General features: G+C 44.3%; 1 protein-coding gene across 4 annotated transcripts; it reads left to right on the top strand.

Moving 5' to 3' along the window:
* Positions 1–3,216: 3,216 nt before the first annotated feature.
* On the top strand, positions 3,217–19,172 carry LOC135907610 (chymotrypsin-1-like). 4 transcript variants are annotated; one of them, XM_065439288.2, is made up of 9 exons: positions 3,217–3,442; positions 5,661–5,755; positions 6,623–6,650; positions 6,733–6,806; positions 7,883–7,986; positions 11,638–11,782; positions 12,810–12,927; positions 13,800–13,948; positions 17,527–19,172. In XM_065439288.2, the coding sequence occupies exons 2-9, from the start codon at positions 5,678–5,680 to the stop codon at positions 17,767–17,769; spliced, it is 939 nt and encodes a 312-aa protein (XP_065295360.1). In that variant the 5' UTR covers positions 3,217–3,442; positions 5,661–5,677; the 3' UTR covers positions 17,770–19,172. The 4 variants fall into 4 exon arrangements, with proteins under 4 accessions (XP_065295360.1, XP_065295359.1, XP_065295361.1 ...); XM_065439287.2 differs by having other exon boundaries at positions 5,526–5,755; XM_065439286.1 differs by lacking the exon at positions 3,217–3,442 and having other exon boundaries at positions 5,231–5,755.
* The last annotated feature ends 333 nt before the right edge of the window (positions 19,173–19,505 follow it).

Here is a 19,505-nt window from a genome sequence, read left to right as displayed (position 1 = left end):
CGAGTTAATGACATCTTAGTTGAAATCAAGAAAAATAAATGGGCTTGGGCAGGACATGTAATGAGGAGGGAAGATAACCGATGGTCATTAAGGGTTACGGACTGGATCGCAAGGGAAGGGAAGCGTAGCAGGGGGCGGCAGAAAGTTAGGTGGGTGGATGAGATTAAGAAGTTTGCAGGCACGGCATGGCCACAATTAGTACATAACCGGGGTTGTTCGAGAAGTATGGGAGAGGCCTTTGCCCTGCCGTGGGCGTAACCAGGCTGATGATGATGATGATGAATTTAGGTGAGACAAGTAAAATTTACCATCAGCCGAATAAAGTAGTAGCTATGACATCGCCTCCATTCGCGCAGTTTTTCTTCGTCCTAAGTTATGGCGAATGAGTCTGCATACTACAAAAAATATCAAACAGGGGTATATTACTTTCACTAAAGGCCCAAGCTTCTATGTTTGGCCTGCATTAAGGTGCGCAGATATTATCGCAAATATATTGATCGTTCACGAATATTGAGGAATTTTCTCCAAAAGCGCGCGTCTGAGGGCAAGACTCTACAACAGCGGCGTGTCGGCAAATGCGTTATTTTGACGTGGACATAACAAGCTTCAAAACAACTGTATGTTGGACATCTTGATCATTGTCACCTTAACGTACAGCGCGAAACTACAGAATATGAAATGGACAGGGATTAGGCGGCAGGTAAAATAGCAGAAACTTACTACGATCGCAAGACAGGTTATTTGTGTGTGGCGCGGCCACTTGTCATACCTTTCAGAATGAAAATTGATTGCCCTGCTGCTAATCTTTAAGAAGGATGGTGTAATTTTACTATTGTCACCTATTTGATAAATACATTTACTCAGTTGGTTTCAATAAAAATACATGGTGATATTTCGGGAGGTGGTCCTTCTTGTCTTGCTTTTTTGAGCTCTCTAGCTTCGCACTGTGCTTTCAAGTGTAACAGGGTGCCTTTAGTTAGATTTGAAACTTATATTAAAGGCGTGCGCGCCATTTCTGGACATTTAATGACTTAAAATCCACATTTCATGAGCCTGTTGCATAGATGAAATGCTCAAACGATCAATCTAGCCGTTTAAATGCAGAACTGCAGCCTAGTCGATTACTGATGCGTTACATGCGAAGACGTAACGTTGTTTGCCCTGTCTTGGGCATGCTACAAATTTGGCGAGTCGAAAACGTGCTGACACTGACCTTCTTTCTAAGTTCATATATATATATATATATATATATATATATATATATATATATATATATAATGTCGTACTGAATGTTATGTTTAGACGCGATGGCTTTAGCAGCACCAAGGAGCAGGTTAAGCTCAATAAACCAAACTTGCCAATCGTTTATTTCGGTAAGGGCTTGTGCCTAATGTGCGCTAATTCAAAACACCAAGCCAAAAATGAAAGGACCGGCTCATAGAAGAGGAGACACTGATTCAAAAATTTACAACTCACTTCTGTCGGCAACGTGTGTGCTTGGGAAGTTAACGGTTTATTGGAATTTGAACGGGCCCTTCAGACACGAACCTGCATACTTCCATGATCGTCCCCTACTGCCTATGCTCATTATCACGCCGCGTACCTTTATTTTGCTGCACTTCCCCTTGGCTCTGAACAGTGTAGCTGCCAAGAGGATATTACCTCAGGCAAAACTCCTGCGTTCATTCAATAAACTCTTCTCTCTCTGCACTGTCTTCCGTTTCGGTAAGCAATTTTAGCCCCCTTACGTCACTTTGTGTCAAGATCCGTCCATTTAGTTTCATTACGCTCTTTCTCTTGATTATGCCAGCCCGCCGCTCGTTGGCGCAGTGTATTTAGGGGGAAACGCATGAGAGGAACCCCGCTTCTGCACACCCAAAAGGAGGAAGACTTTACGCACTCGTCCCTAGAAGGCGCAGTCAACTCGCTTCCAGTACGTGGCTCGCAGGTTATGCATTTCGATGGTTGCAATACGGGGTGTTGCAATATTGCTTGGATGTTAGTTACAATAGTGTCGGCAGGCTATCATAAGTTGGGTTGGGCCTGAATTTTTTTTTTATCATGCGTCTGGATAGAGCGTTCACCTTTGTGCTTTCATGAAATATCACCCGAAAGAGCATTACTAGTCCTGGGCATCCTCCAAGCTGAGGGAATGCGTGTCTGCGTCAAAGCCTGTTTCTACCGATGCCTTCTTGCAGGCGGAGATGGAAAAAATTGTACACTTACGCGGTATCTGTACCCCAGGATGGAGGATACTGGCAGGTGTACCTATTTATCCTTTTCCCGGACACTGCACTCCGCCCACTATCTTGAAGATATCACTCAGTGCAAGACGCGCCTGCATGATTTGGAACTTACGCGAACCGTATTGTTATGCTACCTGCGGCGTATATTCTCGCCTAAGCTTGTATATTATGATTGTGGGCGCGATGCAAATTGTGTAGTACTTTCAGGAACATACGCACGCACAAGTGATTGCGTGGGAAATTTGGAAGCGTCGTGAATAAAAGCCGACGTGCTAGACCCGCATTTCAGATTTTCGACGATCGCCGACTGTGCTCGTCGTTATCACTGTTCTTCGAGTGTCGCCTGCTCTTTACGGCACAGGTTCGCCCATAGAAAGTTCGTTTCATCATGCACAGATTTTGTACTGTGTTCTTGACCATCGCTAGAGTATGACATATACGATGCGTTCTTCCTCCGATTGCCTATATGAATGGGTTTATTTCAAGAATTCCAAGAAAAAAATATTCTCATATTGATTTCGACGCCAGCCGAACAAACTCCGTATCACCAGCGGTGGAGAAGCAGCCGTGGCAGATATTCGATAGAGCATTGTTGACGCGCTTGTAAATGCGCCGTGGCTAGTACGAATTCACTCAGATCGCAGCTCTTCAAAAAGAACGAGTGTATTGACTCCTCATAACATGTATATTGAAATAATAAGGAGAAGTAGCATGACATAAATTGGCATCACACGAGGGCTGCACGCGTTAGTGCCTTAGGTGGTAGGTGAGTTATTCCTTACGCCCACCGCTGAAAGCACGCAAGGATTGATTGCTTTCATCTGCTTGTCAAGCACCTTGAAAGCGCCAAGGTCGTGTTCCTTTTCTTTTTTTGGCCAACTGCAGGCTGTCTCCGTTTGTTATACAATGGAGGACAGTATACAAAAAGAAATGGTTGATCCTCCTGTCATAGAAATCGGCAGAACACGAAAGTTAAAGCGTGTCTCCACAGAAGCTGTTCAGTGCACGCACCCCAGCACTGCGCAAAACCGGCATAAACAACAGTCATTCATAAATCGCAGATGTGAAACTGAACGGGTTTTTAGTAAATCGCTTCACGGTCCGCTGAACGATCCGAGCAGCGAAAGGCACACGAATTGGTGGTCGACCGCGTTGTTTCGGGATTGCTTGGCACGCGGCGTCCTGCTCGGCAGCAGGTAAGTTGTATTCAGGGGCGATTTTCTCGGGCGAACTTTTGCGGTAGCGCATCATGTTTGAGACATTTCACGTGTCGAAGAAGACTAACGCGGAATCCTTTCTGAGACCACCCCATAAACACTGTCTCTAGAAACCACGTGCTGTATTTATAGCCAAAGGAAAACGCAACGTGGCGGCCATGATGCAGATGCGGCAGAAAGCCATGGAGCAAAGCCGTGCCACCAGAGCGAAACAATACCACGGCTGGAGTCAGGCCTGTCTGGCCGTGACATTACGAGCACTTCGGACTGAGTCCACAGGTAGACTGAGTCGGGCTTGAGGGTTGACCCCTCGAGTCCGACCATCCTTTACTACAGATGCAAGTAGCTGTTTCATCGGTCGACGAGACCGGCGTTTCCAGCGCGCCAGGCGGCGTGCCGGTGAAGTGTGATACGTCATTCCCCCGAAGAGAAAATTGCGAGACGTTAACCCTGTGGGTTAAGCGTGACCGGAAGCAGCCCGGCCTCAGTTCTTGCCGCAGCGCAATCAAACAAGTGCCACAGCGAGTGACTGCTTTGTTGTTTGTCGAAGGCACAAATGTAACATGCTCGCTTCAGTGAACCGAACTGCGTATAGGCCAGCAGCTGGCCAAGCTGGCTAGCCAACCTAGTGATCAGACAAGCTAGCTAGCAATGCACTTTGCTCCATCTACTCCGGCATGAGGTAGGACACGTTCTATTCCCGCGCCAGCCACGTTAGATAGTAGAGCGTCCAATTTTCGCCCACGTAGCGTATCTGCGCCTCGCATTATTTGCATCCGCGTTACGCCAAATTATATCAGCGCCTCTAGCTTGGTCACCCCAATGCGCTCTTCTCCGAGCAGACCTAGAATGCACCGAGACCCTGCTCGCCGTCGACAAGCAGATACAGAAAAACCGGCTTCGCTCGCAAAATACTTCGCATTAAAAGGAACATCGCGGGCTCGCAATGGCGTGGGCATAGCGCACGGAGCTACTAGCACAATATACTAGGTATGTAGCTAGAAGACATGCGCGATCTATTAGCTGAAAACGGGAGCGGTATACAGACATCGGTAAGAGGCGACCAGGACTCTGGTTCTCCAGTCATAATACCAAGTCATTTGCGGCGAGCGCCAATGGGAGCTTTTTCTTTCAGTTTCAATATCAAAAACGTCGATTCTTTGAGAGCGTTTAAGAAGCACCAAAGTGCGTTTCAAGGACAAAACTCCACAAAGTGACTACTGTATGTCTAGATTACCTGAAATGGTGGATTTTAAACGGTCCAAAATTTTGTTGCAGTTGGCCTTTAAACGCTCCGCGCTGACCACAGATGATTACTGCAGCTCTCTACAATCTGTAAACAATATTTCTAAACGCACTGCGCGTGATAAGTATTCTACTAGCGACCAAAGGCCAGTAAACGTCAGACCATGAATAAAGCTGAGCGCTATAAAATGTGGCCGATATATTTTCTATATTTCTTTAATTCTCTAAAGGTGTTTGGGTATCCCATTGTTGACTATTGTGTGATTTTGAATTTGTGCGCATATTCCAAGAAAACTTCCTTAGATAATAGCAAGTGCATTTACAATTTTTCTTCGTAATCATGTAAATCAACGAATGTCTCTTGTGCCCTCCAGGAGACTGACCATTTGTCTTTCTTTTGTTCGTAGCAGTGTGTACGGTCTCCTATTTTTTTACTCAGAAATAGAGCACCGCCTACGTTTTTTGTTATACAGTTGAAATTGCACCAAATACAACAAAAATTTCACAACGACCTATTCTTTGGAAAGAGACAATCGGGGCGCAGCGAAGTAGGTACTCTGGTATTTACGAGCACAAACGCGAAGCGGCCACATTTTGTCCCCTTCGCCGAAGAGTGAATAGCACTAGATATGCAAGTAAATAATAATCAAAAACTGTCGTTCTTTATTTACAGTCTATTCGTCTGCAATGTTGCCAGAATGTTTTCAAGTGACGGACGTTTGCGCATGCCAAATCCTCACGAGATAGTTCTGCGACTGCAGTAACAACTTAATACTTTCGCAGAAGATGTGATGATGGAATTTTTTTCCCTATCTAGGGCCACCTCAGCAAAAGTGCATGGCCAGGATGGGTACCTGTGTGCACCTCTAGTGCTTGTTCTTTTTTTCGTCTTTATTGGAAAATTGTCGAAGTACTGAGCGCTGAAGTTTGCCACGGAATGTTCATTTTATAGAACGCCAACGCTAAGGAATGATAAGTGCTTCAAAATCAGTTGTTGTTAGCACATTATTGGGTCTCTGCCTCAGCTGGATTACCGGCAGTTTTCAAGTAAGCACGAACCTTTCTTTCCCATCAACATTTTCGATCCTAAAACTATAAGGAACTGCTAAATTTACGAATATTTGAGTGGGAAGTTCGTATGAAATTACCAAAAGTAGCTGATAATATGTATTTGTATTGTATATGAGAGCAAAAGAGCCAAAAGAAGAAACAAAACACGTCTCCTGTAATTTAGAACTGACAGGTTTATTACACGTATCTCCACAAGACATTCCTAAAAATTATGTAATTGCAGTAGGTTTGTAAGAAAACTTTGGGATTAGCATTTTTATTTCAGTGACTTCCCTTTCAATATTGAAATTTCACGCTAAATGTGATCATTTTATGCCGGAGCTCCATCGTCAAGAAACAGCAGTGAGTTACTTGATTTTGAAGAAAAAAAAGTTGTGTTCATGACAGAGTTTGTTTAAATAAGGGTAGTAATCCCAGACTTTTTTTCGAACGATGTTCTCTATAAATTTGGGACTACTCCTACATAGAAGGGACTAAATGAAATCTTTGCAGTTGAAGAAGCGTTTCCGTAAATATTCCGAAAGCCCTTTAACGGGGCTACTATATCTCTTCTTGTTACTAGGGGTAAATATTTGACGTGAAATAAGAGGAAACATACTATGTGCACAGATTACTCCTGCTCAGTGCAGCGGTCAACAATCTTATTCTATTCTCATATAATCCTTCTGTGTTTCACACTAATAATACTGCTTTAGGAATGGCTGATTCGTGATTTCGGTAGAGAGAAGGCGGCAGAATAATTGTATATTAGGCCACCATATGCCCCGATTAGGTTGCAATCAGGGACTTTACTACCTAAAAGCTCGAGAACACTTGTATTCATTCTCCTTTTTTTATTTTCAGAAAGGACAATATGACCTCAATGAAAAATGTGAGTACAGTGAAGCGTAGTTCGGCGCCCTAAAATCCAATAACTAAAGAAAGAAAACGAGGCACTTTTCTTGCTTCTGCAGCATGCGGTTTGTCGGAGCCGGAAGCGAGAATTATCAACGGAACGGTGACATCGAAGATACATGTGCCATGGGTGGTAAAAAAAAACTCTGTTTCGTGACTACACTCCTCAAAATGCCAGACGCTCCCGTTTTGTTCATGCGAGATGATGTAGACACAAAAATCGACTAGATCAGGTTGACTGCCAAATGATCTTTACCCGACAAAGCGTAATGCGTCATAGAATACATGAAGCAAAGCGCACAAAGGAACGAGCTGAGAGTTATGGGCTGTATAAAACGGCAGTAAGCGTTTGCATCTATGATGAACACGACTATTGCCACGCGCTGAAAGACACATCATGATAGTAATGACTTAATGAGTGCGAGTACCGGAGCTCACTACGCAGGCATGACGATAAACGCTTGCAGCACGGAGCGTACGCACTTGCTCGAAAGTGAGCGTTCCCTGATGCCGATTCGTCCTCGTCATGGCTTATATTTTGGACACTGTGCGTGCGAAAGACTAGTGCCCATGTAGGTAGCAGCATTGCCGGCTCGCTTACGCTTCTTTGTCGTCACACCCTGAAATTCCCTGCTGAGTTGATGTCCTGTATGGTGGCCAATTTCGTGCTAGTGTCAGTGACCTCTCTGAGATAAAAGCAGCTTTTTACTGAGCAGAACAATAAGAACACTATTTATGTAAGAGGTAAGAGATGAGCGCGAATTATCGGGAAACAATGAATAGAGTTCAATGCCAGGAGTTCCGATACTGGGACTGTTCACTCATTGCAGATCAATTTACTTGATTCGAAAAATCGGCAGCAGTTTTGCAGAAGGTCGATGATTTTATATTGAATAGAAGATTGCTTGGGTGTCCTGCCTTATGAAAGCTCCTGCATGGTTGAAAAACAGTTGTTTAGCAAGCACGCATTTATAAAGTTAAAAACAGGGCGTCCAGCACACTCCGCACAACCAACCCACCAGTCATTTTTGACATATACGTAGCGCCGCTTGTTTGAGACGTCCCTGGATAAAATAGTCTCAGAAGCAACGAAAAGAAAACAACGTAGAGGACTGCATTTTGAAAGCCAATTCTAGTTCGCATGGTTGACAGCCTAAAATTCTGCTACTGGCGCAAACGTTTCAATGATGAATTTTCATTTCGTCCTAGGTTATTGTCTTGCGGATACTGGACAACTTCCACGTGCGAAGCTGTGGTGGTAGTATCATAACTAGGAACATCATTTTAACCGCTGCTCACTGTGTCTTAAGCGAGTAAGTTGACAAAGTTTATGCAATCTGAATAGATTGAGCCCTGGTTTAAGTTAGGACAATTGGCTGGTTTATGCGCCCTATATTGTGGATTTTTAATAGTACCATTACATCAGTAGCATATGTACACTCTTTAGATGAGAGATGTCTTGTTTACCATTGCACAATTATCTCCCGATATACGTTTATGCGTTTTCACTTTTTTCTTTCAAGAAATGTATTTATAAAGCCATATTTACAGAGTGTAAACTGTCATGTTCTACGTCAGAAATTATGGAAACCAAATAGAAAAATAAAGAAAACGTAACCAAACCTTGCATTTAGAAGCCATATTCATACTGTGAGCATTATTCATACGCTTCATATTCTCACCTGTACATACTCATCATCACCGCTTTGGGGCCTGGTGGTGGGGCTCTCACTCGAGAGAATAAAGAAGAGACTGGCTGCCTAAACCTCGTCTCACAAGTGGTGGAGTGTGCTGTCCGGTTCCTTCGCCCTCTCGCTCCCGGTCTCTCTCCAGCCTCACCTACGCTACATCCCTGGAGCTCCGCTCGGGTCACCGCCTCTACCAACTGCACTTAACCATGTCGCAAGACCAGCCGACCAGTACCACGACAACCACCTTGCCTACTCCTGCGGGAACCCCTTCTTGGACAGTCACCACCCCTCAGAAGGATCCACCGGTATTTGCTGGGCTTCCAGGCGACGACGTTGAAGACTGGTTGGAGCTATCCGAGCGCGTGAGTGACTTTAACCACTGGAACGAATCAGCAAAACCTGCTCACGTCACCTTCTACCTAACCGAAGTTGCGAAAACTTGGTTTTCCAATCATGAGCTCGATTTGGTCAGCTGGAGCATCTTTAAACACCATCTACGCCAGATTTTCGCGAACTCGTCTGTCCGCTCCGATTTCGCTATGAAGAAGCTTGCCGAGCGTGTACGGCACTCAGGTGAGTCCTACACTTCGTCCATAGCGGACGGCCTCGCCCTCTGCCGCCGCGTGAACGCCTCGATGGCAGAGCGTGACCGTGTACGCCACCTGCTCAAGGGTATTGGGACTGCGGCATTCAATGCTCTTGTAGTGCTGAAACCCACTACCGTCGCCGACATCATCAGTACGTGTCAGCGTCTCGATGACCTTCATATGCTCCGCTTACACCCTGACACATCTGATTTCAAGGCGTCCGACGACAGCGAGCTACGTGCTTTTATTCGCTCCATCATTCATGAGGAACTGCACGCCCAAGCTTCGTCAAACCCTCCTGAGGTCCATCTGACGCCCCCTGGTGGCGGCCTACGCCATATCGTGAGGGAAGAGATAGCTGCCGTGACCTGCCCGCAAATCACGAGCCCGCACCCAATCCATACGCCAACGTACGCTCAGGTTGCCTCTATAGCGCCGCCCTCCCAGCAGCCACCACAACAGGCACCTGCACCGCACATGTCCCTGAATCCTATCACTGCAAGACCATCGCCTGTTCCGTCTTATAGCGCATAGAGCCCACCTCGACCGGTTTGTTACTACTGCGGCATCCGTGGCCACATTTCCAGGTTTTGCCGACGCCGTCCGCAAGATGAAAGACGTGGCTATGACGGCTTTCAAAGGGATCAGTTTTCTGGCCCTGCACCACGACATCGGCGTTCCGACTACGATTATTATCCACGACGTTCCCCATCTCCACAGGACTTCAACCTTGCTGGTTCATTGCGTTTCCCGCGTCGTCGCTCTCCATCACGGATGCGGCGCTCTTCTTCCCCTCTACGACCGGCTCCTTCGTCCTCCGATCACCGCCCGGAAAACTAAATGGTGCAGCTTCAGGAGGGAAAGCTACATCTTTTGTACAACGTGAAACTCCTCCGGAGCGCCCGTCGAATGTACTTTTGGTGTGTGTTGAAGGTGTCCAAATCGAAGCCTTGGTTCACACAGGTGCATCGCTTTCCGTTATTAGTGCTGACTTGTGTTCTCGATTGCGAAAAGTGAGGACACCGTATAATGGCCCTCCCCTTCGTTGTGCTAATGCAGTTCTTGTTCCGCCCTCCAGTGTTTGTACTGCGCGCGTTTTCATTGATGGCATCCTCCACCACATTCAGTTCGTCGTGCTCTCTTCGTGCACTTACGCGATGATTTTGGGATGGGACTTCCTGTCCTCCGCCTCAGCTTTCATCTCTTGTCGTCAGCGAACTATTCATATGACGGACACTGAATCTTCGTCTGCTGTCAATGCTCATAGCCTGCGTTTTGTCACGTCTACCGACTGTTTCGTTCCCGCGGGCAATAAGCATGTTCTGACGCTGACTTCCGAAACTATTGTTAATGGTGATGTATTCCTTGCACCGAGCGGTTACTGCATTTCTGGTGGACTTAGCCTTACTCCTAGCCTAGTACGGTTTCAGGACGGTAGAGCGTTAGTCGCTGTTCATAACCCTACTTCTTCGCCAGTTGTGCTCTCCCTGGGCTCTACTTTGACATGCTTTACTGACACCGAACCTCTTTCGCAGGTACCGCTTCACACCGAATCACCACCTTTGTCTACCACAACGGATTATCACACTGCTGCCGCTGCTTTAACGGCCGCGATAAATCCCGATTTGACCGCTGCGCAGAAAGAAGACCGTCTGGCACTCCTGCACAAACACAGAGCCTTATTTGACGTCCACTCCAAGCTTCTGGGGCGCACCTCCGTCGCAGTACAGCGCATTGAAACCGAAGGCAGTTCTGTTGCACGCCGCCGCCCGTATCGCGTGTCTTCCGCAGAACGGAAAATCATTGCGGATAACGTTGATGACATGCTCAAAAGAGACATCATTCGGCCATCCTCCAGTTCTTGATCATCTCTTGTCGTGCTGGTTCGCAAGAAAGACGGCTCTGTACGATTCTGCGTCGATTATCGAGCCCTTAAGAAGATCACGCGCAAAGACGTATATCCGATGCCAAGAATTGACGATGCCATTGACTCCCTCCAGGGTGCAGAATATTTCTCTAGCCTAGACCTCCGATCCGGATACTGGAAAATCCCCATGCACGAAGCGGACAAGGACAAGACAGCCTTTGCAACACCAGACGGACTTTATGAGTTCAACGAAGTTGAAGTCTAAGAGCGTTCGTGTACACTTCTCTCTGTTGACGCGAAAGAATACCGGGTGGTCAGAATTACTCAGAAGCCGTACATCATTCACTAGACGAACTACATACTGAGTTTTAGTGTACGTAGTTGTTTACGAGCGGGCCACTAAGAGCTGTAGAGGGCAAAACACTTGAGTTCATCTTTTGTAATATTACAACTAATTTGACCCATATGAAACTATGTAGCCACGGGGTCGAGGCTACTATAGTGTTGCTGACCCTTGCGTAAATGCGGTGTAACTTTCTTAGCCAAGGAAATTTTTCATGTCCGAGCAACGGACTCGAAAATATGGCCTCAATACATGAGAATAGCAAAATGCAAGAAAATAGATCATTACCTATGATTATCTGTGCTCTATATATTCTGTGTTATTCATTTGGAGGCACATTATGCAGAATTGTGCGCGACGTTTATAGATGCGGTACATTTTGGATATGTTAATTTTTGAATTCTTTTTGTGGAACGTGGCCTTAAGCAGATCCAATATTTCTTTATTACAAAATTTCTTTTTCTTTTTTTTTAAAGCGAGGAGGGGCGATCGGTGCGACAGTTGGTTGTTTACTACAACTGCAGTGACTTCTATTCAGGCCCCTGTATTGATGTGAAAGAAGGACTTATACACAAAAAGTACATCGATGTATTCCAAGGCTATGACATCGCTCTATTGAAGGTAATGAAATTTTTCTCTATATTTCTATATATAGCTATTTCAAGTCATTTCCATATTCCATGACAATATTGTAAAATATACGTGGCGTCGGATGATATATGGTGTTGCTGGCTGCCGACTAGAGGAATGATATAACCATACGCGTCTAATGCAGCAAATTTATTCTTGCATAGTGGCTGTATGAACTCACCTGAGAAAGAGCTACATTATATAACAAGATGGCTGCATCATGGGCAATGTTCATGTTCACAGAAGACCAATTCTTTTTACAGCTAATTTACCAATGTATATGGAAGTGAGTTGTGACAACGAGAACAGTTTAATGTACGCATGACACAAGGCGGGTGTTGTTTACAAATGGCATTGCTGACAAATTCGTCCTGTTCAAACTCTATCCGGCAGCAGACCTACATTGTCGTTTTTTACTTTGTGAATAAATATTAGGTCTTCTTCATTTTTTTATTCTGAACTCTCGGGTGTGTTATCAATTGTAGATGAATGTCTGACATGGCAAACTTGTTTGGTATATTTGCGACTAGAGTATGCATTATTTTATTGTTGTTGAGAGGAAGATAGTGAGACGTTATATCACTCAGCAGCAAGTTCAAGAGTACTTGTCAATGTACGTTAGGTAGAAATGTGTTGTTTTTGACTATGTAGAATAAAAATTTGGAAACTTCATTTATAGACGAATCAAGCGAAGATTATCAACTTTTTTGTCATTTGCACATTTAAGCTTGTTGTGCAATATCGCTTAGGGATTGAGCGCCCATCCTAGTGGCGCTTATGATGACTTTCTCAAGGTTTACTTAGTTCAAAAATATCCTCCTTTCCATTGAATCACCAAAAACAACGTAATATCCTTATAGTAGCCTTTAAAAAAGAAGACTGCAAATTTATTACTGCTGCGATAATTGGAACTCTTGTATATAAAAAAATGCTCACGTGAGCTCTGCTACCGTAGAGCTTATAAGGACAAGTTTTCAAACAGCAAGCACAGTATAACTAAATATTCCACTGCCCACAGCTTTCAAGTGCTTTACCAAGGTTCGACCGATTCGTCAGGTCTGTTTGCCTGCCTAAGAGAGGAGCCCCTACAAAGGCAGGTCCCATGCTCTTGCCAGGATATGGCACCACAAGTATAAGTACGTGGCTGCATTGCATGCTTTAGACGCGTCGACAAGCGCTCCTATTCATTCATTTTTTTAGAGCCGTAACATTTTTGTGACATTCATCGGTGTGACGAAACCTCAGATTGAATACCATGTTTCCGTATTCTCCAATATCGACCGGCAGATCAAGTGCCATGGCAGCAAAATCACTTTGAACATTTGTATTGGAAGTGGCAGTTCCACGCCGATATAGAATTCACCTTATTTTGAGTTTACTCATAAACAACAAGATAACCATATCATTGTCTTACCAAAATGCAGGTGTAAAGACAGACTACGTTGTTTCTGCTAGATTAATTCGCCCCAGTCAGTTAAAAAACTGAATGCCCTTATAAACGCTACCTATATTCGTACTCTATTTTATTGATGCTTCCCAGAATAACGTATGATTAGGGGTTTCTCAAAGGTAGGAAGAGCTTTTCACTTTAACCTGTAGCACTTTTTCAGGAATGTAATCTAAGTAGTTCGTGAACTATTCTATATGCCATGTTCTTTCGCATTTTTTTAATAATATCAGGATTATCGATCATGCGCTATTAATACCTCTCCTTAAGCTTCTCCATTAGAGTGTCCTTAAACTAATGAATCAAAAGGACCGGCGGCTGATCACCAAATAGCTTATTTCAGTTGACTAGAAAGGGAAAACATGCACTTCCGTCTGATTGAAACAAATTATATAAAAATATAAATTACACTAGATGCGTGAGGAAGACATGCGAAAGCAAATGTTATGTAAAAGGGCCTTCGCAAATTACGCGAGATCTTGTAATGCGAATGTGTGCACGACAGTTGAATACACATCCGAAACTGCATCTAGTTTTTTTTTTCATTGTGTGATATTTCAGAAAACACATTAACAGATCAGCTTCAGTTCTACACTGCCCAAGTTTTCTCGGATGTGGATTGTGACAAAGGACTACATAAACAAGGCCGAGACACTCTGAACAGCGACCTGGTCATTTGCAGCCGTAGCCACTTCGGGATGACATGGAATGTATGTTCACACTTTGGAAACGCAATTTCGGATTTCTGATGTAACCAAATGCCAGTAGTGGTAACAACTCGCTGTCACCGTTGACGGTAATTTTAAAGCGATAGCCTCTCGCAAAAGCAGGGGACACTATTGCTGCTTACCTCAAGCATCAGTACATTTGAAGTATTTCGCTATGTTGTGATGTGGAATGGATCCGTTAAAATTAGGCAATATAATCTTGAGAGTAATGTTTTGCATAAAACGCTTCCTGAAAGCCAGATTCCCATTATCGTACAGTGGCGCTAACAAAGCTGCGTCATCATGTATTAATTGTATGTCTTACCGCTGGTCATGCTCTGGCACTCCAGTTTGTCCTGTCCATCCCTTACCCTCACTACCAGTGTACACACAGGACGAAAAAGGCCGACAAAACCAAAACTGACCTGCATGAACTTTTAAAAGAAGACACTGCAAGAATTTGAGGGCATGAAATGGAATAGCCAAACTGGTTGGTTGTGTTCCACTTGTATTCTCAGCACGACTATGGTTGTATGTGGCGGCCCCGTCCCCTTGTTTGTGCGGATAAACAGTTGGCGTTACGTACTGAAACATTCACGGGGCTGGGTCACTCAGTGATTTAGCCCTAATGGGGCCGTATAACGTAAAACTATTGCAATATCCTAACGTCAAATTTGCGTAACCGCCGACGCAAGCATCAAGTGGTCACCCGCAGGGTTGTCTGAAAAAGCCAATGAAATGTTTCCCTCGTTCATAGGAGGTCACTTTTGTTTGCTTGAAAAACGAATCACATTTTTTGCACTCAGCAGCTTGTGTTATCTAATTCGCTCACAACAGGCGAGGACCATGCTCAAGTGGCGAGGGATTCGATAGGACCGAGCCACTGCACTGAATATCGGCAACCGGATGAAGAAGGTGGTGCCGGAGTCTGCGATTCGTCCGCTTTCTCTTACTTAGCTTGCGGTAGCTCGTCGACAATCGCGGTGGCATGCAACGGAAGCTTAAAAATGACGCTAAAACGAATCCTCAGCAAAGAAGAGTTCGCAGAACGAGGTCGTAAACGTGCCGAAAGTTCTCGAATACGTTGCACGGCCACGCAAAAGGTCTTCCTACATGCAAATTAACCCATGCTCACCGACAGGTGCCAGTAGCCAGTGCATGAGTGATCGGCGGCAGCCATCTTCCATTCCTTTCGGAACGGGGTAGCCTGCGGCTCTTCTGAAGAAAATTCGGTTTTGTTCAGCATACTAATGCATCTTTAACGCGTACACTTCACGTTGACGCGATAAATTTTTGCGGTTTTGGGACGTCGCATGACAGGCAGGTGAAGTGGGTGCAATCAAAAAACTTTTGACCAATGGCAGAGGGATAATGGCAAAAAGTAGTCGAATCAAAAATAATTATTGCTGTTTTGTTCGGTCAAATTGTGCATAATCAGTGTGTACATGTCATAATCAGATGGGGAGCTATCGCGGTTTCGTGACGTCGCGTGACACACAAGTGAAGTGGGGGTGGTCCAAAAACGTTTTTAATCAATCGTGGTGGGCTGATTACAGAATTGGAATAGAGAAGTTTTGAATAGTTTTACGTAATAGCGCTCTTGTTTGCTATTCAAAAGCGATATACGGATGTATTTCCCTCTAATACCACACTTTTCTTTCGCGAAACGCGCTGAACGTCCCTGTTATAAGTAAAAGAAGCTCAAAGTGCAATTTAAGGAGAGACTGACACTGGGTAATGATCTTGTGGTGGTTACAGCGAAGTCTATATTCCTGTTATATAAGCTAAATTATAAAGTTAAAGTATGCTCTACTTCACCCTTACACGTTTGCGTATCTGCCTTTTCTTACATTTTTTTTATTCTCCAATTATAGTCATAAAGTGGAAGGCTACGTCTCTGAGATTGGCACCCTGTTAATGATGGCCATGTCTCCTCAGAGATGGTTGTCTTTGTTACAGCATCTGAAACAACACCGTGAAAGAACAATTCGCTCTTTCTATGGCTACGCGCACGACAGTGTTACCAAAAAGTATTCTTATGAAGACACAGTTATATCGTTTGTTTCATTTACCGAAACGATGGATGCTACATTGCGTTAATCGAACAACCCTGCCATAAGGAGCGACTGATGAAAGCCGCCTTCAGCTACTTGTCACGAAGTCTAACGAATGAAATGTTACACACGATCGTCATGTATTCTTGCATTCTTGCTTTTCTTTTGTATGAGTAATTCAAAGTCTCTCAATTTCAGAACGAGGCAAAATTACGCTTCCGTAAGACATCAGAACCGCGTTTGGAAGGGGCGTCCTAGTAGAGCTAAGGCTGGTAGCGTACACTCCAAGCACCCGCAGAAGTTGCTTAGTGGCTACGGCACTACGCGGCTAAGCAAGAATTTGAAGGAACAAATCCCGCCCTCGGCAGCAGCATTTCGATGGAAACACCCTTGTGCCGTGCTTTGGGTGTACGGGAAAGAAACGTAGGCGGAAAAATTGCGCCTACGGCCCCGACTACGGTGTGCCTCATAATCATGCCGTTGTTTTGGCACGTAAAACTCCTGAATGATTTTTTTTGTCACACTCCAAGTTTGAGTATACACTTGCACCCCTTAGAACGTGTGTTATAAGGCGATATGTAAATTCTTTTGATTTTTGTTGCTCTTTTTGTATTGATGATTCATCTTTAGGCCACTTCACTTACGCTCCCTGGTAAAACAAAAATTAAAAAATAATCAGCCCATCGCGACAATAAATCGCTCAGTCGCAGCCGTCGACACTTGCTGCCCCCAACCGATTTACTTAAAGTGATTCGAAATGCTGCTTGAGATGTGTTTGAAGTACTAGGTGGCAATAACATCGAAAAAATTTTGGCGAACAGCGTGCACGATAATAACGCATCACGCACTGGACACAGGCAGTGCCTCCCCTTATTTCAGAGAAAGGCCAAAGGCTTCTTTACATCGTCAAAAGATACATACCCCACTTACGACTGCACTCGACAGCACATCAAGCTTCCTTTAGAATATATGCACTCGGTGCGTACACATGTAAAGTCCTAGCGACTAGCAGACGACGTATGATGACATCCAGACTGCGCGTGCTTATGCCAATGTCTACCAGGTGTAGCTTGCACTCTGTCTCGCGGGCAACAGTGATCTATTGTCATGCAGTAAAATGCTGGCTATACTTAAAGCGCTATTTATTTATGTATGTATTTATTTACGATACTTTCAAGGCCCGAAGGCATTACAGAAAGGAGTGGGTGAACATAACAAAAGAATTATGCCATGTACAAAGACATATTTAAGGTGGCTTTTCATGAATGATGGTTTTGAAAGTGTCGGTATCCAGGATGGCTGCGAGGGCGCCGGGAAGGTGGTTCCAATCTTTTCTTGTGCTAGGGATGAGTGCACTGCTACAAAATTTAGTATTAGTGCTGGAGAGCCATGGTCAACTCTCTGGAAAGTTTGGGCGTTAAATATTTTCCTGTTCGCAGCTTTCATTTTCTGCTGTGTCCTGGCATAAGGTAGCACATGTCAGTAATTTTAGAGACTAACCTTCTGTTTTGCAACCTATTACTGCAGGGTGACTCTGGAAGCCCAGTAACAGCAGTCTTGCGAAATGGAAAATCAACGCAATACGGTATCCATTCTATTGGAGGCGAAAACATGGACCTTCCAGTGCCGGCTATGCATACAAGGGTGGCCACGTTCGTTCGGTGGATCCGGAAGTCACTAAAGCGAGTGGACGAATGGCCGATGGTCGTCACCGAAGGGCCAGGGAATGATGAGCCCTTGTGCAACCAACTGGAGACGGCAGCGGTATAATTGTTCAACTTTGAAGATATTGCAGCACGTTTTTTCATGTAACAGTGACGTTTCAGAGATGTCTTGCCTCACGTGTCGAAATAGGCATGCTTCTTGTTTAGGCTTTCGATATGCTAAGATGACATAATTTTTTTTCATGTCAAACATTTACCCTGCCAGTTGTTTTCATTAAACGCAGTGTAAAGATTTGTTTCCGGCTTTCTCCGTTGGCTTGATGATATAGGCACAGCACGATGCCGTCCCTCCTTAAGTCTATTTGTTTCAGGCAGTCGCCAGGTAATCGTATGACCAGTGCATTTTGTCCACCATGGATAGATGTTCAGATTATTCTGACGTACATTTTTGGTATCCTACGTTGCATGTAGCTGCGGCCTAAGATACAACAAATTTTGACAGGCAAATTCAATGCTTATTACATATCCGTGAAAGCTTTTGGAAATTTCGAAGGACAAATACGTAAATGTTATGTCACCCTCACACTGCCTGCTATTGTCCTCCTCGTTCGTTTAGATTATACGGCGTCTGAATGTAGGAGACTGTGCCTTTGAGTTTCACCGAAAGAATAGAGGTAGCATTTCCTTAAGCATCTCGTTTTGCTTTCGGAAAAATGGTGCAGTGTTTAGAATTTTGTTTCAGACACACCAACAACGAATACTTTTCAACTTGAGAATCGTGCCCGTTTCTTTTGCAAGGTGGGCACTTTTCTTAACGTAAAATAAAAAGATTTGTCAGTTCATAAAATGCAAGGAGTCTGGGTTGGTGATTTTAAGTGCTTTTGCCTGTTAATTGCTGCCCAACCGAAATACACTATCTGTGTAAATATGGCCTCCAAAAATATTATTTTAGATTAATCTGCTTGAATTAAATGGTGAATAAAAATTATTTCACAGAAATGATCAATATCCCAATATGCCGATTACAATCACCGGCTCTTAATGAAGTACGGTCGCGTGAACATGCTAGTGTGAGCTTTTCATGTGCAAATTCTAAGTAATAAAACCACGTTGACATTTTTTATGCGTCAATTGCGCTTCGAAAAAAAAATTAACTACCCTACCAAAGCTACGTTTATGCGATATGGTACTGCTTGAACTTTCACAATAAGTATACATCTTTTATGAGAGATCTGAGCGCTTGCTCATCAGCAAAATACGTATTATTGTGTTTATTATATTTTCGGGATTGTATTAGTTCTTTATTATTTCCGTGCAAGAAAAAGGCTAAAAAGTACACTCCAAATACTGATATTGCATAATTGCTAGAATGTAATTCAGGAAAGCTATGTACTTGTCTCTTGCACGTCCAAACATATTGCGTACAGGAACTTTCACACAGCATGTGGCGGAGGATGTATAGTGCGGCATGTTTCTAGGAAATAAAAAAAGCGTCTGAGAACTTGCGAAGCGTATGGTGAATGCGTTTATTCACCACGACCATTTGTCGATCAAGCCTTTGTAACGACATACATATATATCACAGGCCTCGAGCGATCACGGATGCAGCCGAAAGAACGAGGTACAGCACGACTTGCTTTGTTACGGCTCGTAAAGTTCTCTTGATGCAAGAAAAAGGTCGCTGGAATGAGCTGTCAAAGACATAGCATGGTAAATTTATAGGCCTTATGTCGTGCTGGCCGTTTCGACACATAGTTAGGGGAGCTGACGCTAGCTTCAATGAAGTGCGCATTTTGTAAGGTTGTCAGAGAGACTCACGGGCTTGAAGTAGGGAGCAGACGC

This window comes from Dermacentor albipictus, chromosome 10, assembly GCF_038994185.2.
Source record: "Dermacentor albipictus isolate Rhodes 1998 colony chromosome 10, USDA_Dalb.pri_finalv2, whole genome shotgun sequence".
Classification (NCBI taxonomy): Eukaryota; Metazoa; Arthropoda; class Arachnida; order Ixodida; family Ixodidae; genus Dermacentor; species Dermacentor albipictus.
Note: the sequence above shows the minus strand (reverse complement) of the source record. Positions and strands in the feature narration are given on the sequence as shown.